Raw genomic sequence first — 23,214 nt, 5'->3', positions numbered from 1 at the left:
TTCTGGACATTAGCCTAGGCAAAGAATTTATGACTAAGACCCAAAGAGCAAACATGACAAAAACAAAAATAAATGGAACTTGAATAATTTAAAAGTTTCTGCACAGCAAAAGAAATAATCATCAGAGTAAACAGACAACCCAGAGAATGGGAGAAAATATTTGCAAACTATGGATCTGACAAAAGACTGGTATCCAAAATCTACAAGAAACTAAAATAAATCAGCAAGAAAAAAGCAAATACTTCCATTAAAAAGTGTACAAAGGACATGAATAGACAGTTCTCAAAAGAAGATATATAAATGGTCAAACATATGGAAAAGTGCTCAACATCACTAATCATCAGGGAAATGCAAATTAAAACCACAATGGGATACTACCTTGCTCCTGTAAGAATGGCCATTATTAAAAAGTCAAAAAACAATAGATGTTGGCATGGATGTGGTGAAAGGGGAATGCTGATACACTTCTGGTGGGAATATAAATTAGTACAACCTCTATAGAAACCTGTATGGAGATTCCTTAAAGAACTAAAAGTAGATCCACCAATTGATCCAGCAAATATGACGACTGGACATCTACCCAATGGAAAAGAAATCATTATATGAAAAAGACACATGCACACATATGTTTATTGCATTCAAATTCACAGTCGCAAAGATATGAAATCAACCTACGTGCCTGCTAACCAACATGCGGATAAAGAAAATGTGGTATATATACACCATGGAATACCAGTCAGCCATAAAAAGGCATGAAATAATGTCCTTTGCAGCAAGTTGGATGGAGCTGGGGGCCATCATTCTAAGTGAAGTAATTCAGGAATGACAAACCAAATACCATATGTTCTCACTTGTAAGTGGGAGCTACGCTGTGAGTACGCAAAGGCATACAGATGATATAATGGACTTTGGAGACTCAGAAGTGGGAGGGTAGAAGGTGGGTGTGGAATAAAAATCTACATATCAGGTACAAGGTACACTACCTGGGTGATGACTGCACTAAAATATCATCCATGTAACCAAAAACCACTAGTACCCCAAAAGCTATTAAAACTTTTAAAAAGAATATATAAAACCTTGAAGTATTTCTAAACAACAATGTGTGAACTGAGGGAGGAAAAAAAATGCTTTAGATAATTTTAATTGCATTTGCAATGCTCCACTTTTACTAAAAAAAAAAAATGAGTATTTATTAGCTAATTTTTAGGTCACTAATTAATTGCCTTTATTAGTGATTAAAAATCTATATGCTAATTGTACCTAAAATTGGAGGTGATTTAAGAATTGAAAAGGATACTAACTTTTACATTTTATTAGATAAATATTGTAGGAAAAAAGTATTTTATAATTAAAAGAAAATGAAATCACATAGCTTTCCATTTGCTTTTTATTTGTAGCTTTCTAAGAATTCTTTAGTATAAAACAGTTTAACAAAAAAAAGCCTAGCTTTCCTTGAATTATATTCTTGTTTGTGAATGCAAAATCTTCCAAATTATGTGAAACATTTATGTATTCAGAATGTTACTTTGTGGTTTTCTTCCTAAGAAGCTAAACAATTCATTAAACAAGCTGCTCTTGAATCGTAGATCAGAACAAGTATAAGCTCCCTCTGCAGGATTCTATTGTGAAGCTGTACCCATTTGTGTTTTCTTTGAAGCCATAAAAATGAAACCCTTATGCTCATATTAAAAGCATAAGAAAGGCATCTATTATGTCAATAGATTTAAAATACGGCCTTAGACACAGTGAGAACCACTCTAAAGGTTAAGAAGTGCATTCCCAGGGAAAACCATCAAAGGCCTACATATCATTATATCCCAAAACAGATGGCATCACAGTGTTTGGAACTATAGTTTATGGACACCTACGATCTCAAATAAATCCTTGCTAATCCCACTCTTTTGTCTAAATTTTGTACTTTGATGGTAACTGCAGGTGCCTTTTCTCCATCATATCATTGCATGTCATTCTATGAATAGTGAAAATACGTGAACCTATATGGACACAACTCTTAATAAATACAACTTTTATACAATATGTAAGTATTTTACCATCCACAGATATACTCTGTAGAAATCTATGCTTCTTAGATTCTAATCTACTGTAGATCTTCAGTAGTCTAAATTTTACAGAAAAAAAATGATGAAAATATACCTCTCTCATAGATTGGTGAAACTATAATATTGATTTAAAAATCACTTTGTAAAACAGTGTGGAATTGTCTAGTATCCACGCATATATCCTGGAGAAACTCTCAAAAACAGGAGATGGGGGCAAGAATATTCACAGAAACATTGCTTCTAACACCAAAAAACAGCAAACAGCCCAAAAGCTCAACAGGAAAATTGATATATGAACTGTGTTACCCTCAAACAATGGAATGTTGTACAACAATAAAAATAAATGAACTGTTCCTACATGCACCAAAATAGATGAACCCCAGAAACAATACTGAGCAAAAAGGATAAGTCACAGAAAACTATATACAATGTTTCCATTTCATATAAAGTTTAAACCATGCAAAATTGAGCAATGTGTTTTTACTGTTACTTAGGTTCAGGAATTATTTTTTCATCTAAAATCCTGCTGAAAAAAAATTAAATAATATTAATGTGACTAAAAGATTGAAGTAAAAATTTTCTATATGATTATTTGCTACAAATCTCATATACTGAAAAACTTTTGGGATTCAAGTTTAGTTCACTACAAAAAAAGTTATCTACAGACAGAAAAATCTCTAATGCATCTGCACAGGTGAAAATATTGTTTAAAAGACCATGCCCTTCAATATTTAAGAAATATCACATGACCTCATTTATATGTGGAATCTAAAAGAGTTGAACTCATAGATGTAAAGAGTGGAATGCTGGTTACCAGAGCTGCAGTTGCAGGGGATAAGGAAAGATGTTGGTCAAAGGGCATAAAACGTCAGTTAGATAAGAGGAATAGGCCACTGTACTGTGCATGGTGACTACACTTAATAACAATGTAGTGTATTGTATTCTTGAAAACTGCTAAGAGTAGGTTTTAAGTGTTCTCACCACAAAAAAAAAAAGAAAAATAAGGATGTGAGTTAATGCATATGTTAATTAGTTTGATTAAACCATTCCACAATGTATACATACTTCAAACCAACATGCTGTACATGCTAAACATATGCAATTTTTATTTCTCAATTTTAAAAATTAATTAAAAATAAAATATTGAAGGGAATATGTAAATTATAACCTATAAAAAGATTTAAATAGTATCACTATTTAGCTGAAAAAAGTTTTATTTCACAGTTTACCTGACACACTGCAATACTTCAGAGTCTGCAGAAAAGAGTTATTTAATTCTTGTCTGTATATAAGATGTGGCTTGTTGTGACCATCTTCATACTCATTCCCATCTGCCTTCATTATAGGTTCTAAGAAATATTCACCATCATGTCCTTTAAATGTTCCCGTCTGAAAATAAAGGAAACAAAAATGAAATTTTCCTAACAGTCGCCAAGAAGAAAAAACACATAGTGCCACAGGTTAAATGAGCAGACAGAAGCAAAACAGCAAGGAGTCTGTTCACTAAGAGCCACCATCTGAGCATAAAAAGTTTCCCTTCCATGGGTCACTTTTCTCTCTCCACTCCTATGTATAAAATCATGAAGACTGGATACTATTCCAACAGGCCAAGCTAAGTGACAGGCATTCCAGGCACAAAGAACAGCATAGACAAAAGCATCAAAATGGAAAAAGTGTTTAGAATAGTCTATAAATAATAAAGCCTGTGCTATTTTGATCTGTGGGAAAATGGGTACTTTAATACATTAGTGTTGAAAATATAAATCAGTACAATCAGTATGCAGAGCAATTTGGCAATGTTTAACACATTAACAATGTATTTGCCCTTGAACACAGCAATTCCCCTTCTGAGAATTTATCCTACATATACTATACGTTTGCATGTGTGAAATAATATACTTACAAGGTTATTAACCATAACGTTGTTTTTAATAGCAAAATATTGGAACCACTTCAAAAGTCCATTGATAGAGTCTGTTTACATAAACTTTGGCACAACTATGTAATGGCATCCCTTGAGGTTATAAACAAACAAACAAAAAAAAATGAACATTTTGTGTAGTGATATAGAAAGAACGCCAATACATATCATTACATCAAAACAAAAAAACTACAAAACAGAATGTATACTTCACTACTATTGTATAATAAAGGAAGAAACCCAAAAACTAAATATTTCTATTTGCCTGGTTACTACTGAAAAAACTCTAGAAGGATTATTAGAAACAGTGCTGACAGAAGTGGGAGAAACTGGGTGCATGTAGGATGGAGTAGGTATGGCATCATGCTTCCTATATGCTGTCCCTCTACCTGAAATGTTTCCCTACTTCCCACCTTTCATCTCTACCTCTGCGTCATCACATTCAGTCTGGCTGGCTTCATCTCATCCTTCAAGTCTCGGATCAAATAAGAATCACCCGGAAAGTTTTTCCTTGACCAGTTTTCTAGGTAACCACATACCCATCCCTACTCCTAAAAACACATTACATCTGCTTGATTTCTTTAGCACATTTATTGTATGTTGCATGTACATGTTTGTTTGCTATTTAAAACTATTCTTCCCCACTAGACAGAAGTCTTTAAATAAGCAGAGACCTATCCCTGAATTTCTGCTGCTGAATAGACTATCTGAAATCTAGACACATGTGGTAAGCAGTAAATACTTGTTAAACCATGAACGCTATTATTTCCTACCTTTGCAAGCTCAGTTTATGTTAAGCAAAAGTAGGGCATAAATTTGAAAACTTAGGCTAGACTTAGAATATAAAGACTTTTGCTTGCAGGGATTTTTGTCAGAAGAGTCCACAAACTTCGGTGAGAAAAAAAATTACATCCTTATTGTCATTAACCTAATTATACTGAACCTATAAACTCCTTCATGAAAGAAATGCTAAATTTGAATGTAGGCTACAAATTTCAGTAAGGTTGTCAATAGAAAGCACAGACATTTTCATCACATGATGATGTCTGAAATATCTAAAAATATTGTTTATGCTTATCAACACTTCAAAATTAAGGTAGTTATTAGTCTGCCAATACATCTTATTATTTAAGGTGCTAATAAAATATACATAACTTTTTTGAATATCTTGACAACCATATTTCAATATAAATGTTTTATTTTGTATTTTTGTTAATATTTTAGGTGCATTGAGATTCTGAGAAGGGTTCATTTGTGAATCATTGAAGAATTCAAATAAAAGCGGGAGCGGGGAGCAGAGTCAAAGCAGTAACTTTGAAAGACTGAACAACTGTACAACTAAGGAAAGACTAGTGAAGGTAAATGTTTAGCCATCAAGGTATGAAATAACAAGAACTTGCACTCTGTTGGAAAGAAGCCCTAAAATGGTCAATTTATATAGATAGATCCCTCTCTTGAGTCAGGTGAGGGTAAGTCATCCAAGGGAGGCATTTATAATATTAATAGCTAATTCCAATATACAGATCAGATATTATTCATTTATATATATTCATCCATATACATATTTTATATAAATATATAATTCATTTCAACCTAATAATAATTATTTAAAGTAAATTATATTATTATCCCCACTTCACAGGTGAGACAAATGAGGAACAGAGAGGTTAAGTCACTTGTCCAAGGCTCATGCCAAGTAGGTAGCAGGATCAAGATGTGAACCCAAATACTCTGGCTTCACAATTCATGCCTTAACTGATTACACTGCACCCATTATCATGTGCCAATTTTGACAGACTCTATGAACCAGTCAACCAATATTTAATGGGCACCTACTATGTGCCAAGAACTGTTCTAGGGGCTAAAGAGACAGAGGTGAATGTGACCAAATCCCTGGCTTCAAAGAATTTATACTCCTATGGAAAAAAGGCAGACAATAAATAAAAACATAATAGAATATGCAATAAGTGCAATAAAAAATAAGATAAGGAGAGAGAGAATAAAAGAGGGTGAGGCTGGGGAGGCACTCCAGGAGGGGACAGCAAGGCTGAGGCTAGACTAATTAGGAGGTAGTCGTGGAAAATTCTGGGAGGACATTCCACATAGAAGGGAATATTCCAAACAGTGACTGAAAGGCCTAGAGATGAAAAAGTCTTAGCAGGTAAAGTGACAGAGAGAACAGTGAGGCTGCAGCTGTGCCAGTCAGGAGATATAGAGTAGCAGATGATGCCAGACAGGCAGAAGCCAGTTGCACTATTTATGCTTGACAGAAAAAAGCACTCTTCACACCACAGAATCACACAAATACATTTACCTACATTTAAAACTTTGCACTTTTCCACATGGAAAGGCATCTTTCTATGAAGACCCAATTCAGAAATGAATTACTGAATTACAGGAAGTATGATAAATGCAGTTTTAGTGAATGAGACTTCATTTCCATTTCTCAATTACAAATATCTTAATATAGGGATGCTTTGAAATCATTGTTTTAAGTTCCACTGCAAATAAAAAGCATATTTTATTTTATTTTTCATTTATTTATTCGTTTATTTTTGTTACCAAGGCTGGAGTGCAGGGGCATGATCTCGGCTCACTGCAACCTCCACCTTCCAGGCTCAAGCAATCCTCCCACCTCAGCCTCCCATAACTGGTGGAATTTTTTTTTTTTTTTTGGTAGAGACGGGGTTTCACCATGTTGCCCAGGCTGGTCCCAAACTCCTGAGTTCAAGTGGTCCACCCACTTCAGCCTCCCAAAGTGCTGGGATAACAGGTGTGAGCCACCACACCCAGCCCTTACTTTCATTTTAAATTTTTGTGGGTACATAGTAGGTGTATACATTTATGAGGTACATGAGATATGGTGATAGAGGCATACAATGTGAAAGAAGCACATCACAGGGAATGGAATATCCACCTCCTGAAGCGTTTATCTTTTGATAAATGCTTTTCGAGTTACAAAACATCCAATTACATTATTTAAGTTATTTTCAAATATACAATTAAATTATTATTGACTATAGTCTCGTGTTGTACTAGCAAATAGGTCTTAGTCATTCTATGTTTTTATACCCATTAACCATCCCCACCTCTCCCCACCCCACCCGCCTTCTCACTATCCTTCCCAGCCTCTGAAATATCCCTTCTACACTCTATGTCCATGAGTTCAACTGTTTTGGGTTTTAGATCCTACAAATAACATGCAGTGTATGTCGTTATGTGCCTGGCTTATTTCATTTAACATAATGATCTCCAATTCCATCCATGTTGTTAGAAATTACTGGATCTCATTCTTTATTATGGCTGAATAGTACTCCATTGAGTATATGTACCACGTTTTCTTTATCCGTTCGTCTGTTGATGGACACTTAGGCTGCTTCCAAATCTTGGCTATTGTGAACACTGCTGCAACAAACAGTGGGAGTACAGATATCTCTTCAATATCCTGATTTCCTTTCATTTGGGTGTATACCCAGCAGTGGGATTGCTGGATCATATGGTAGCTCTACTTTTAGTTTCCTGAGGACCCTCCAAACTATTCTCCAGAGTGGTTGCACTAATTTACATTCCCACTACAATGCACAAGCATTCCCTTTTCTACACATTCTGACCAGCATTTGTTATTGCCTGTGTCTTGAATATAGGCCATTTTCGCTGGGGTGAGATGATATCTCATTGTAGTTTTGATTTGCATTTCTCTGATGATCAATGATGTTAAGCATCTTTTCACATGCCTGTTTGCCATTTGTATGTCTTCTTTTAAGAATTTCTGTTCAAATCTTTTGCCCAGTTTTTGATCAAATTATTCAACTTTTTTCCTATAGAGTTGTTTGAACTCCTTATATATTCTGGTTATTACTCCTTTCTCAAATGGGTAGTTTGCAAATATTTTCTCCCACTCTGTGGATTGTCTCTTCACTTTGTTGACTGTATCCTTTGCTATGCAGAAGCTTTTTAACTTGATGTGATCTCATATGTCCATTTTTGCTTCAGTTGCCTGTGCTTGCAGGGTATTGCTCAAAAAATTTTTGCCCAGCCCAAGGTCCTGAACATTTTCCTTAGTGCTTTCTTGTAGTAGTTTAATAGTTTAAAGTAACATATATTTTAAATACTATTTTAACCGAACACTTAAAGTCATTTAAATGATTATGGCAATTAGAGCCATAAAGTTCTCTCTCCACTGATATTTATTATTACATTGAAATCTCCTTAGAGGTAAGAACATCTTTACTATTTTCAGAGTTCCAACATCTAAAACATTGCCTGAAACACAGCAGGCACTCCATACACAGCTGCAGAAATGAACATTTTTGTAACAAACCTGGTGAAGTACCTGCTTTTTCTCTTCCTATACCCTTGAGTAAGTAATTCTTTAATTTTTTGAATGAACATTCCTTTTTTTTTTTTTTTGAGATGGAGTCTCACTCTATCGCACAGACTAGAGTACAGTGGCGTGATCTTGGCTCACTGCAACCTCCACCTCCTGGGTTCAAGCAATTCTCCTGCCTCAGCCTCCCAAGTAGCTGGAATTACAGGCGTCTGCCACCGCGCTAATTTTTGTATTTTTAGTAGAGATGGGGTTTCACCATCTTGAACTCCTGATCTCGTGATTCACCCGCCTGGGCCTCCCAAAGTGCTGGGATTACAGGCGTGAGCCACCACACCCGGCCTTTAATGAACATTCTTAAGTTACGGTACTCTCGAGACATGTATGGCATATAGTTGTATGATGGTTTTCTTTAAATGCTGAAAAGCAAAATGTTTAGACACCCTTATATAGTCTGCTAATATGTTAGGATTACACATTTATAAATAGTTCAAAAATTAATGAAATTCCATCAGACATAATTATAGTCTATAAAATAAAAGGCAAAGCTATAAATATTAAGAATTCTTATCTATTTCTTGGATACTTTTCTAGGGCCGATACCCTAACATATTTCACTCATTCTACCAGTGTCTATTTTCCAAAGATAACTGCAAATCACTTACTGTCAACAAACACCAATACTCTAGCATTCTCTGCCTTCCTAGAAAACTAATTTTACCCATACTTATGAGAAGTAACAAAGACACCGTTTTTGAAACCTGAGTACATGGATCCATGGAAAATCCCTTTCTACCTTTTTTAAAAAGTATGCTGAAGAGGGGAAATGTGATACTATCTTGACAAAAGATACTAATAGACATGAGGCAGCTTGTTTTACTCAACTAAATGTGTCTACAAAGCCACTTTAAATAGCATCACACTATCTTCAAGCAATATGGAAAATAATTCTATTAACCATAGAATTTTTTTTCTTTCTTTCTTTCTTTCTTTTTTTTTGAGACCGAATCTTGCTCTGTTGCCAGGCTGGAGTGCAGTGGCACGATCTCAGCTCACTGCAACCTCCACCTCCTGGTTTCAAGTGATTCTCCTGCCTCAGCCTCCCAAGTAGCTGGGACTACAGGCAAGCACCACCATGCCTGGCTGATTTTTGTATTTTTAGTAGAGACGGGGTTTCACCATGTTGGCCAGGCTGGTCTCGATCTCCTGACCGCGTGATCTGCCCGCCTCGGCCTCCCAAAGTGCTGGGATTACAGGCGTGAGCCACGGCGCCTAGCCAACCACAGAATTTTTTTAACCTCCTTTTGGCTCAAACTCTAGGAGGCAGGTACTATCACAATGTGCCAATAAAACTGCACATGGGTCCAATCTGTGTTCCCATGTAAGAAGAAAATATAGTTCTATCCAGAAGCCATCGGCACCTCCTTTTAAGTTGTGCTAGAACACTCTAGGTTTTAAAAAATATTGCCTTTAAAACTTAAATGAAAGCTTGTATGTTTGAAAACAGTAAGTTAAAAAACATTGGCAAATATTTGTCCTCAAACTGAGGATAAATACTTATCCTTTTTACTTATTAATGAAAGACTTAGAAGCATTTTGCTCCCATTGACTTTTCTATAACTTACCCCATTCCAGTGGACTTTTTGTTCAAATAATTAAAATATTAGAGCTTTCCCTAAAGGCTCCTAAGGAAGCACTTTAAATTTTTTTTTTTAACTTGGAAAGAACCCAGCAAAGAATTAGCAGACTAAAAAAAACAGGTGGTTCATAGAACTGTATTTAGATCATGCTATATTTTTAGCAACATGCCTATCTACAGATGGGCCCTGCAATTTGATTCATGATAAATGTCAATCAAATTCCCAACACTTTCTTTCAATGACTATTAAAAGCAGCAAAACTAGTTTTCACTTGGGTAGGAGTTTCTTGATTACTCAGAGTAATGATCTTCTATTTGCCAAGCTGTTTTGAAGGGCAGTTAAGTGACTATACAACTGGCTCCAATTTATTCCCATAGGCCAAAATTATTTATGTTTAGAAGATTTTATATAATTTTTTTCCCAACGTGTTCTTATTTCAGTATCATGGCATTCATCCATATTTTTTTCAAAATACATAGCAAATACATGTACTTTTGCTACAACCAATAAGGTACTTTCAGATTTCATTAAAGGGTAATAACAAATACAAAATACAAATCCTTTGAATTCCTTTCCCAAATCAATTATAGTTATCACATTAAACACTGTCAACTGGAGAACATTTGGAAATAAGGTACTGCTGAAGTGTTGACTAAAATACTTAGTTTTTCCATCTTCAATCATAAATCATATCATGAGAATCAGTATGATGATATATAAGAAGAAAGCCTAAGTATGAGTTCTGGGTTTGTGCTCATAGAATCTTAGGTAAGTTACTTTATATCTTTGACCTTCAGTTCCATTGTCTGTAAAACAAAATTGGAATAATTGTATGTACCCAATTTCCTAGGAAAGTTAATGTGTGTTTAAGTAATATTAATAATAGGAGCTCAATAGTTGTTTCGAAATTGAATGCATTTTGAAGCAAGATGAAAAATTCTCCACTAAAATCACAAATGTTACAGCCACTCTTCTTACCACTGGCAGAGTATAAATGTTATATAATAAAAGACCACAAATATGAACTCTGAGTTTAATTTTTATCTGGTGATAAGTAAAAATGTACAAAGCTTTCTCTCTCTGACAGTTTCTCCTTATGACATCATTAATCATGCCTAGGAAATAGTGTACTAGACACAAACACACAATGAATAAATGAATGAATCAATGATATGAAGAAAACATAAGAATTACCTCCAGATGCATAAAACAGAAAATTCATAGTAAGGGTTTGTTTTTTTTTTTAAAAAAAAAAAAAAAAAAAGATTAGTTGTTCTTCTCTTCTCTAGAAGCATTATTTACCTTCCCCATTCTGAGACAATTCCAGATCTCTAGTATAAAAGTGAAACAATAAAAGGGAAATAAAGACGTTGCTGGTACCTTACCTTTTTAAAACGGACTGGTTGGTCTCTTGCCAAGTCCTGGTCTATTCAAATCAGGAATATAAAACAAAGACTCTGGACTCATCTATGCAAGATTTATGTAGCCAAAAGACACAAGTTCAAGGAGTGTGTCCCAGCAGCCTTGATAACATGGAGTAAATTCTGTAATATTTCTCATTCTTGTGGGCATTGAGGTGTTATGAAGTCATATGAACTAATTAAAAAGAGGAGAGAATTGTCAAAGAAATGGCCTTGTTCTTGTGGGGTCTGCATAGTGGCCCTTATATGGCTTCTCCCAAACTGTCTCCTAAATATCCATGAAAATATAAAATCAAAAATCATAACAATGAGAAATGTAAAATAAGAAATCATTAAAAACTATTTTGTAGGTCTATAATGGAAACATACTCATGATATATTGTTAAAATATTCTAAAGCAATATTACTTATAAACAAACACAAAAATACATATAATATCTAGAGGGACATATGGCATACATATGCCAGACCACCTGTAATATTTGTGGCATATATTTTCCTAGTTTATTTTTAAATTTTTTTACAATTATTTAGACATGGTACTCTTCAATTATTATTTGGGCAAATCTATTGATTTTTTTTCATTTGTTATATCTGGTATTTTTCCCTACCTAAAAATTATAATATACTGTCATTTTCTTTTACTTTAGTAGAGTTGAAATTTTATTTGATTTACCAATAAAGTGAGAATTCAAAATTTAGTTTTTCCCTATAATAAGTTCTTGGCATTAAAAGATTTAAAATAAATGCCTTTTAGGTTTTGGCAACTGTCACAGAAAACTAACTTGAAGCAATTATCAAAACTTGATCTGCTGTCAGAAGCCAACTAAGTTTTAAAGGGATTATACTGTCAAAGAAAACACTAGCCTGGACTGAAAAAGCTTTTGATGGAGTTCATTGTAAAATAACCTATAAATTTTCAGAATTACCCCAGCATTCTTGAAGCTCCCCCAAGACAAAATCCCCCTGAGACCCCATTTTAGATGAGGCCATGGAGGAAGACGGACAAGACCATTCCAGAAAGCAGAACCGAGGACCTGGGTAATTGAGGTCCAAGAATCCCAGCCAAAACCAAGGGCCGGGCACTGTAGCTCATGCCTGTAATTCCAACACTTTGGGAGGCTGAGGCAGGAATGCTGCTTGAGGCCAGGAGTTCAAGACCAGTCTGATCAACATAAGGAAACACCATCTCTACTAAAAATTAAAAACAAAACAAACTAAACAAACAAAAAAAACTGGTCAGGTGTGGGGGCTTGTGCCTGTAGTTCCCAGCCACTTGGGAGGCTGAATCAGAAGTATTTGAACCCAAGAGTTGAAGGCTGCAGTAAATTATTATCATGCCAATGCACTCCATTCTGGGCAACAGAGCAAGGTCTTGTCTCAAAGAAAAAAAGAAAGAAAAGTAATCGAGGAGCTTCTCTCCTTCCAGAGTAGTGAGTCTCCACAACTCCTCTTCAGGAGTCAAAAACTGCTAAATATCAGTGATTATTAGGTGTCTCCTATTCTTCTTTCTGTAGCAAGTTGAGGTTAGGGTTGCAGTCATGCTGGTCATGCTGTATACTTGGCTGGTAGCTGAAGATAATTTATCTTTTTAATTCATATTTTTCCAAGCTACGGAGAGCCACAACTTGACTTTATGGAGAAGACTGCATTATCCAGAGATCCTGGACATTGAGCCAGAGTCAGTGCCCCTGTGGGAACTTTGAGTTTTCTCCTTATAGACAAGAAAAGTATGTTTGATGTATGATCTGTTTGGCAAACAGAAGGGCAGCCTGTAGTAAAGACTATTGGTGATCACCAATATGGGTGTTCCTTTCTTTCTCCTAGGAAAAATCAATGCCCCTCATTTTCCAGTCTTTTTACTTCTAGGTAGAACCAGGCAACTAGTTCTCCTCAATAGAATATACATAAATTTGGTTTGTGCTACCTTTGGGCTGAGAAAGTCAAGATCCAGTATACCTTCTCCACGCTCTTACTATAGTTATAAATTATATAGCTCATAAACATATTTGTAATTAATAAACACAGAATTTTTCAAATAGAAAACACATAACTGTACCACCAAAACCTAATAGTGGCTGTTAGATAATAAATGACTGATAAGTATTTGTTGACAAATTAACAATGTGTTTCTTCCTCTGCATATTAGTATGAGTTGGACAGCTTAAATATATTTCATATTAAACAGTAATTACAATAATTGCAACAGAAATAAAGCCACAAAAAACAAGGATGTGATGTGAGCTTAAATGAATGGACTAATAAATGGAACATGATTAACTTATGTATCATCTGAAAAGGTTTAGTCAATACAAAATTTCTCAAATATGCCCAAGCACTTTAACTAAAATTGGTAAAATAATTTTCCTGAATCAAATGACTGATGTAAAGATGAGCTAGCTAAATATTTGGCATATATAAATAAAAGTTAGCTGCTTATCTTACTCATAATACATGTATTGAGAAATTCCATAAAATATATTATATGCTAAAAGAAATATGACTATCTTTTTCTACCTTCTAATTCTATAAATGAAATAGAAATGCAGAAAAATAACTTTAATTTAATATGTGATGAGAGTACACGTGCATAAAACGTCAACTGGTACACCAAGGAAGTCCTGGTCAGTTTTGCCAAGAGAAGATCAGGGAAAAAGGAACGCAGCTCAAAATGGATCAGGAAGGATCAGTAGGAGGTTGAGGGAAAGGACATTCTATACAGAAAGAAGAGCAAATACAAATTCAAGCAATTATGAAGATTAGAGTAAATCTGTGATAGAATCAAACAAGTGTCTCCAGAATAATTACCTTTCTTGCCACTTCTGTCATTGCCTTTTTTGGTTAACAGCCACAAGATCATTCAGTCATTTAAGCCAGAGTCATTTAAACCTTTCTGGTCTCCTTCACCAATGCTCCAAAATTCTAAGGGGTCTCCTGCAAGGCTGCTCCACTTTAGCACTACGGACAGCTTGACAATTCTTTGTTGTAGGGGGCTGTGCTGTGCACTGTGGGATGTTGCTGGCCTCTACCCATGCTCTGCCAGTAACATGCTCACCTCAATGGACCCACAATTGCGACAACTAAAATTGTCTCCAGACAATGACAAATATCTTCTGGGGGGCAAGACTGCTCCCAGTAAGGAAACACTGGTCTGCAGTAGCATACCTTCCATAGGTACCCACTCTTCTCCTTCCCCTCAGTGACTCACTGCCTCCCCTGTACCCTGCACAATGTTGATAAGAGGAGATGTGCCTCCTTACACATTGAACAAACCTACCACATACTGTTCAAATCCTCATTCCTTTACAATACATTTCAGGACCTTAATAATCCCATTCCAACCTTGGCCTTAAACCCTCACTACCCAAACTACCCTGTTTTTCAGATGCACAGATCCACAGGAAGCTCTTGAATTTTCATATCCACATTTATTCATTCCTCAAAGTCCAGTTGAGAAGTCTTGCTCAGCACAGGTCTCACAACTCTCTTAATCACTCCTTCCTGGATTATTCCATTCCTCAAGGTTTACACAGCACTTTTTATGCTATCCACTTTAGCAAGGGCACTTTGAAATCCATCACAGTGTTTGCACCCTGGCCATAGCTCCCAAGGGCTTCTCCCTGTTAGTAACTGGGATACCACGGCAGACCTGTTCTTGAGAGCCATGGACTCTTATTCTGGCCAAGTCTGGCTCAAGGATGGCTTTGCTCAACTTTGCTTGGACTGCCCAGCAGCCTAGAATGCTACTATCCAACATTCTCATCCTTTTTTTTCCCCTATGTAAGTCTCTCTCCAGCTTTCTCCTTAGTTTCTCTAACACAGACACTTCCCCTAAATAAACACTTATCTTTGCATCTGCCTCTTGAAAGACCTGGACTAACACACACTAGAATGTTAAAAGAACAGCATAGGAAATTTTCTATACTGCTGTTTGACTAGTGTTGCAGTCAATACCAAAAGAGGTTCTTATTGGTTTTCCCAATAAGAAAAAATATGAATACAGAACGGCATGTGTAATAATCCATGGCTATATTAGTTCTGGGAAAATAGAAAGTTTGGAAATAAAAAAACTAAAAATTTGCCAGAATACACAAAAAAAACAATAAAAACACTATTGATGGTTTCTATATTTTTATTTCCTGTCTGAACAAGAAGTTACTCAATAATCAGTCATCAGGGAGGTAGTGCTTGACGTGTTGCAGAATGGTTCATGTGAGAAACTTCAAAAGTACACACGGCCATGACAAGCTACTCCATGAGAATACTGTATAAGTCAGATGCAATGTCTGGTGTTATGACATCTGGAAACTGTTTCCTTTAACCAGAAAGACAGCATTGCCTCAAATCCCACCAGGAAATAGTGAAGTTAACTGTCTAGGCAGTTGAGTTAATTCCTGGGGACCTTGGGAAGACGTGAACACCCTAGGTAATATGAGAAAAGGGCTACCAGAAGCACGAGGGATTGTCAGAAACAGCCTGTGTAAAGTTTGTCCATTCTACCCTGAGAAGTATATGCCAGCTTATTAAATACTGATCTCTAAATACTTTGGCAAGATTATTTATCAACGTTATGAGATGATAAATAACATGACCATAAAAAATAAGTTTAGAGTTGAATATAGGGATATTAAGTCCTGGTAACTATACATGCTATGGTAGCCTATCAATGGATTAAAAACAGAGAGTTTGATTAGCCGTTACATTACTTATAGATAATTTTATGATTCCGTTCCATTTTTATACCTTTTATTTATTTATTTATTTATTTATTTATTTTTTTTTTTTTGAGACGGAGTCTCGCTCTGTCGCCCAAACTGGAGTGCAGTGGCCGGATCTCAGCTCACTGCAAGCTCCGCCTTTCGGGTTCACGCCATTCTCCTGCCTCAGCCTCCCGAGTAGCTGGGACTACAGGTGCCCGCCACCTCGCCCGGCTAGTTTTTTGTATTTTTTAGTAGAGACGGGGTTTCACCGTGTTAGCCAGGATGGTCTCGATCTCCTGACCTCGTGATCCGCCCGTCTCGGCCTCCCAAAGTGCTGGGATTACAGGCTTGAGCCACCGCGCCCGGCCTATACCTTTTATAGATCTTGGAAATGTATAAATAAATCTCTATTCAGAAATGTTTGAATCATGGGATGAATAAATACGCTTATGGGAAATAAAAATTATAGCAAAGAAAAGATTAGAAAAGCAAGAATTATATACATGTTAAACAAAGAAAATTTCTGCCAGACTCTTAGACTCTTCTGGTTCTTGGGCTCAAAACACTTAGGAAAAAAATTAAACAATACTGGTTATGGTTCAGAGAAAAACATAAATACCAAAACTTCTAAAAGTGGGTGAAATTTAACCATATAGAAATTAGAAGAAAGTACTAGTTCACATGTTTGGGGTTAATTCAACACTAAAAACTAAACTGAATCAATAAATACGTTGGGGTGTCACCTTAACAAATGGTTGTACAGAGATATTTTGAAAATATTAATTTGATTTGTTTTTCATTCTTTTTCTCTAAAAGCCACATTCTCCAGCCGCCACCAGAGAAGGGAAGGAGAGACTCTACCTCAGTTGGGAAGATGGAAGGCAATAGGTCAATTAAATGAGATGTGAAAAGGAAACTCAGTAGATACTGGGGGGAAAAAAGGGCAATGGAGGCAAAGAAAACAGATGGTAAGATGTATGCGCATTAACTTCTCCACTGGGGGTTTAAAATCCCAGAAACAGAAGGCATATTGCATTGTTTAAAGGGACTGCCCAAAGAGGTGTTCCAGGGTGCTGACTACGTGGGACTCAAGGAAGGAACCCTCTGAAAGGGTTCCCTATACACATCAAATTTAGAGGTGTAGAAGAGTTTGACAAAGAGAGGAACTGAATCCCTCTTGACTCTCAAATGCCATAGAAGACTCAAGGCCTTTAGAGGAGTCTACAAGAATAGCAATAGCATCACCAAACCAGTTTACCTAGAGAAGGTGATGCAGCAAGACTTTGTATTTGAAGGCTGCACAATGAATTACTGAGACAAGAAATCAAATGGATATTACAGCCAGAATTCAGAGGAATATACAGCACTAGTGAGAGTCCAGAGGAGGATGAGTCAAGACCAGTTAGCTCCCACTGAGCAAGGAGAAAAAAGGCCATAAGTTCTCAGGCCCAGAAATCAGCTGCTGTTAATAGAAAAGTACAATGAAACTATAGCACAAAGAACATCACCAGTCACTTGAGGAACTGAAGGACGGTACAATTTCCTCACCCCTCTCCCGAACAATACAAAGACCTCATAACACGTTATGACCCTGTATATAGTCAGTTTCCATCAGTGTTCAATGAACTCTTGAATCCACCAATATATAAAACAATACCCATTAGCAGAAAATAAAAGAGATTGAATGCTCATTTCAATATATTCAGGAAAAGCATTTAATAAAATACAACATCCATTCATGATTAAAAGCAAAACTAAAGTAAAGCAAAAAGCAACTAGAAAAAGAATAGAACATCTCTAAACTAATAAGACTGGCTCTGAGAATCCTTCAGCAAACTTCAACCTTAATGTTTCATGGACTGAGAGACCAAAGCCAGATTATCAAGTACACAAAGTGACAAAGATAAATTAGGAAGCAAGTAGGAGCAGGGCCATCAGGTTAGCATTATTGAATTCCCAAGCTTTGTATCCACATTGATCTGCAAACAACTCAGCTGGTCCAGGCTTCAGATACAACAGTTTACCTAGATATAAAAACTAAAGGCTGATCTGAGACTAAAAAGAGGAATCTGGTATAATTACAAATGGATTCTAAAATCTACCAGGTTCTACTGTTTGATGAAACTATTAATCCAAAGAAATGTAATCATAGAGTCAGGGTAGAAATAAATATATATAATCATAAATACGTAGCTAATATCCATTTTAGTGCTAATATTAAAAAATGCAAAATTTTTAAAAAGTCACTAATCTCATCATTAATTTAGACTTACAATTGGTTATGATCACACTATTGAAAAAAATGGAGATATTGGTACCTCTAGTTATTTCCAATGTTACTGGAAAATTTCTTTCTCTATAATGATTGAAGTATGCAACTAAGCCTTATACAATACAGAGAAATTATGTAAAATAAAGCTGAGTTATGGAGATATGAAAAGAAATGTTTAAATGTTTAATCAACAACTTCTGATAATATTAATAAATTAATCAAAAGCAGAGTACATATATGGGATTATTTACTTGCCATCGAAAGTATGACCACTATAGATGATTTTTCCTCTTCAAAAACTTAGTAAAAGAACACTCAGAACAAATCATTTTATTTGTTTGTAATTTCTAGTAACCCCTCAACTAAATTAAATAATTTTGTTCTGAATGTTTTATTATAAAATTAATATAACATAAATGCTTGATTTCATTTTTGATTAATGAGTACATTGCTAAAGAAGATAAACATTGCTGATTAACTTTCAGATAATATATTATATAATACATTAAATTATCCACATAAATGAGGAAATAAAAATCTTCACACTTAACATTATAAAAATATTAATATTAATTTTTAGATATGTTAATAAAATGAACTAGGTAATAAAACAAAAAAAGTATGATGATGACTTGGGCAACTGTATCCAAACTGACACAGTGACTAGAAAGTTATGACTCAAAAATCTTTAACTGCTTTCGGAATTCAAAAAGAGGATATTGATCATAAATACATGTACCTACTGTGTACCCACAAAAATTAAAAATGTTTTAAAAAGGATACTGAATAATCATTTAACTACATCAACATTATGAATCAAAATGAGCAGGAACAGCATTCCCAATAATGCCTTCCCATCTGGAATGCTTTTCCATGAGAAAACATATTGACCATGACAAATTTGTGGTAGCAAGTCTAGGATTTTCCAGACAAACTAAACATTAGTTTAGAAAGGTTTTAGAAAGGAGAATTTTTTTGTCCTTTGAAGTTTAGGTGGCTATGTGAGGTTTTAGAAAGGAGATTTTTTTTGTCCCTTGAAGTATAGGTGGCTATGTAAATATTAGAGTGTGATTCTGTCATTGTGATGTTGCAAGTATTTTACATGGAAGAAAAAAGGAAATGGTTCTAGCCATTTCATGAAAAAAACAACTCAAGATAAACACTTGAAAAAGAGCTCACATCCAGGAAGGCATCTTAAATCAATTAAGCCAAAGGAGTATTACATTTGAACTGCAGAGAAATGTTATCAGATTTTTATTTAATCAAAGAATAAACAGCGTTGATGTTCTAAAAATATCTTTGAAAACCTTTCCAGAAGTATCTTTTGTAAAAGTGTGTATCTGCTAAACAAAAGCTAGATACTTAGGAACTGTAGAATCCTGTAACCCAATTCCTAATTCTTGTTTTTTCCTGAATATGTATTTGTCAGAGGAGTTACTGATGAAGTAAGCCTATATATGTTTTAAAACAACTGTCCTTACCCTGGGGTTCCATGAACTTGGATGGAAAAAAGTTATATCTTTATTATCACTAACCTCTGATACTGCAACATTTCCTTCAAGTATGATTGTAGGTGAAGCCACAGACATTGTGGCTTTGTTACCAATAAAATGATACTTTTATATCACATTATGGTTGGTGTAGCTATGTGTCAACTGATTACCACCACAAAAATATAATAGACATAACCAACAGATCTTTGTAGATAGACTGTTTTCAAGTATGATGCATTTTGAACAGATTCAACCTCTTCCCTACTCTACTTCACATGCCATCCCCATACCATCAGCAAAACAAACTTTTCCTATTCAGGCCTTGCCAGTGAGAGCCTTTCATTTTATGTATATTCATTCTCCTTTCCTTCTATCAAATTCCAGAAACAAACTTATTTAAGTAAATCCAGGGGATTCTGCCTCAATAGGACCACGAAAGGGTACATCTGAGTCAAACAGCCTGCCCTCCAGTTGGAAGCCACACTCCGCTTGTAACAGCGGTCCCACATGCCACTCCCTGAGCACCACTCCAGCGTCTGACACTTTCAGGAAAGATGCTTGAAAGAGCGTCTTTCATCAGCGTTGCACAGAGGGTCGGTTTTGCACAGCAGGCAGAGACCTGCTCATCCTGCCACGAGAGCCTTCCTAAGGAGTTGCCTCTGGCTTAGTGTTAATCCTTCTGGTAGCTCAACCTGAACTCTAGGGTCATCAGCCACCAACTGGAAAACCCGAGGCCCCGTTCCGTGAATGTAGACCTTGCCTGGATCCCAAGAAAATGCCAAGGGACCCGAGGACGCTTACCAGGCCTCCACATAAGCTTACGACGGCCTTGTAATCCTCCTGCGAGTTAACCTGGCCGCGGTAGAAGCAGTGGCGCAGGTCTGAGGGCCCTGCGTCGCTCTCCCAGGCCCCACGTCCCGGGGCTCCCAAGTGCACTTCGGTGTAGCCGGAGGCCAGAAAGGATGCATCTGCGGTCAGGTTCAGCTGGAAGAGCTGTCCATAGGCAGTGACGCGATAGTGGGTTCTGAATGGCATGGGTTCCAGCGCCTTGGAGCTGCGTTTCTGCCGGCTGAAGTGGTGGCTCTGAGGGAACACTTCTCCAAACTCATTGACCCGCTCGGGGATCACTACTTCGTAGGAGGTCAGGGTCCTCACCAGGGCTTCTGCAACCACAGCGACAGGACCAGTGAGCTCCCACGCATTCTTCTTTGTCCAACTCTAAACTTCTTCCACCAAACGTCCCCGCTAAAGGTCCCAGGTCCCAGTACAGCCAGGGGCATGACAAATGCACACATGCTGATGCGCACGCACACACACACACACACGTGCACTGGGGCTGTTAGTGCTCTGCTTTCCCACACCCCCGACTTGCCCTACCCTCCCCAAGCAAAGACCCTACTAATGGCCCTAAGCAACCCACTTCCTTCCCCAGTACCTCCTAACCTCCCCGCAGCCGCCAACTCCTTCCCTCCGGGTGCACGCGTCCCCCTGCCCCTTGCGCCCCCGCCGCGTGGTCCCGGGAGTGCGATGCGACTCCGGCGCGCGCAATTCCTCGAAACCCGGCACAGTCGCGACCTCTCGGGTTGACTGGTCCGGGAGTCCCGGGAACCCCATCAGGGCCAGCGTTCCCCAACGGGCTGAGCCGCTCGTCCCCTCGACCTGCGTGTCCCACTCGGGCCCCGCGCCCCCACTTCGCCGCTGAAGGCGTCTCGCGGTGACTTTACCTTGCCTGGGGTGGAAGTGGACTTCCCAAGACCTGGTGATGAAGAGCGAGAGATGGCAGAGCAGCCCAGTCAGCCACTTGGCCACCCACATGGTTCCACCCAGGGGACCCCGATCGGGGAGGCCCACCAGAGCCGCCGGCCGCCGAGCGGGCTTCCCTCGCGCTCAGATCCCTCTCCTCCCTCTCGCCCGCCGCTCTCCGCGCCGGCCGCCAATCTCCGCGCTTCAGCAGCTTAGGGAACAGCAGCGCGGGCCCTGGGCCGGCTCGTCTAGCCACACCGCCTGTCTCACTCGCTGAGCCGCTGTTTCATAGCACTGCAGCCTCACACCCCTTCCTGCCCCCGCACCGCCCCCAGAAACTCTCTGCTCAGGTTCAGCTCTGCGCGGGGAAGCAACTCGACCTAGCAGGAATGGTGCCAATATAGCCACCGCGGACCGGCGAGCGCCGGGGAGAGCCCGCCCCTATGGGCTGTTCCTGGCCAATCAACGGGAGGCGCAGCCCCCTCCCTTCTCCACCCAGCCGCAAGGGGAGCGGTCCCCTCCTGCTGCCCCAGCGGGCGCTCAACTTGCTGAGTAGCCCCAAGGCCTGGCTGGGCACCAACTCGGGACCTATGAAACCCAGCGAGATGCAAGCACCGGCGTACGTGAAAGTTGCCTGGGGTTTTGAGCTCTTAGATGAAATGACAAGCATCAGAAAGTTTCTGTTTTTTATGTTTCACGGTACTTTTAGGCTTCTCAAACAAAATAAAATAAGCTACAGCGGAAGTTCTTGTAGGCAGGGGATGCTACCAATGAAGCTCAGTGACCGGTCCTCACTTGCATGGGCCCCTCTGTGTGCTGGGAGTTGCTGGGAGTTGATGAGTGCCATAGGTGGGGCGAGGAAGCCGAGTTTGCACACAAGCACTTCTGGCAATTGCCGAAATAAATTCAAGAAAAGGATCTGAGTCTCCAAAGTTTTAGTAACTTACTGTGTTTTTTTTTCCTTCTTTCTAATATTCGTATTTGTACTTAATTTTGTATCAAGAGCCCTCCAAAATTATATAAACGTCAAGACCCACAGCACTTGGATCTGCCCTGCCTGCGAGAGTTCTTGCTGTTAGTTCCACAGTATTCATATACCCTTTGTTTATAACATACAAATAACCCCATGTATTCACAAGTATCCTCCTTAACAATTACTGTGGCTCTGAATCCAGTTGTCCCCAGGTGTCTGTTAAATTGAATACACCTCAGTGGTAGCCGAAATCAATTATTTTAGTACGATTTCTCATTTCTCAAATCCACCTATTTGATTTGCTGGTTACATAATTACTTTTCTCTATACCCAGTATGAAAGCAAAGCGGGAGGGAGTAGTCAGATTGTCTTGAAATCCAATCAGGGGAGAGAAAGAATATGAGAAAAAAAGTAAAGGAGTATGTGAGTAAATCTTCACACATACAATGGAAAACACTTTTAATTTAGTACCTCCTCTGAGCTCTCAACAATGAAAATGCTGCACTCTTTGAATTGACCTCTGATGGCATGCCTCTGCACTTTCATGGCATACACTTGGTCATCTGTTGTTCACCACAAATGTGGAACAATCTTGTTCAATGAAAGAGGGTTTAATCTTACATCTCCCAAGGAAATCACCCAGCTTGGTGATAGTAATTCTTTC

At 37.8% G+C, this 23,214-nt stretch overlaps 1 protein-coding gene across 1 annotated transcript in view; it reads right to left on the bottom strand.

Moving 5' to 3' along the window:
• ADAMTS20 (ADAM metallopeptidase with thrombospondin type 1 motif, 20) overlaps positions 1–21,649 on the bottom strand; it is a 206,105-nt gene extending 184,456 nt beyond the window's left edge. Inside the window, exons 1-3 of the mRNA XM_011936079.1 lie at positions 21,559–21,649; positions 20,636–20,997; positions 3,290–3,449 (exon numbers count right to left, since the gene is read on the bottom strand). Coding sequence (XP_011791469.1) covers positions 3,290–3,449; positions 20,636–20,997; positions 21,559–21,649 — 613 coding nt within the window. The remainder of the gene's footprint in view (positions 1–3,289; positions 3,450–20,635; positions 20,998–21,558) is intronic.
• Between the last annotated feature and the right edge of the window lie 1,565 nt (positions 21,650–23,214).

This window comes from Colobus angolensis, unplaced genomic scaffold (assembly GCF_000951035.1).
Source record: "Colobus angolensis palliatus isolate OR3802 unplaced genomic scaffold, Cang.pa_1.0 Scaffold150, whole genome shotgun sequence".
Taxonomy (NCBI): Eukaryota; Metazoa; Chordata; class Mammalia; order Primates; family Cercopithecidae; genus Colobus; species Colobus angolensis.
Note: the sequence above shows the minus strand (reverse complement) of the source record. Positions and strands in the feature narration are given on the sequence as shown.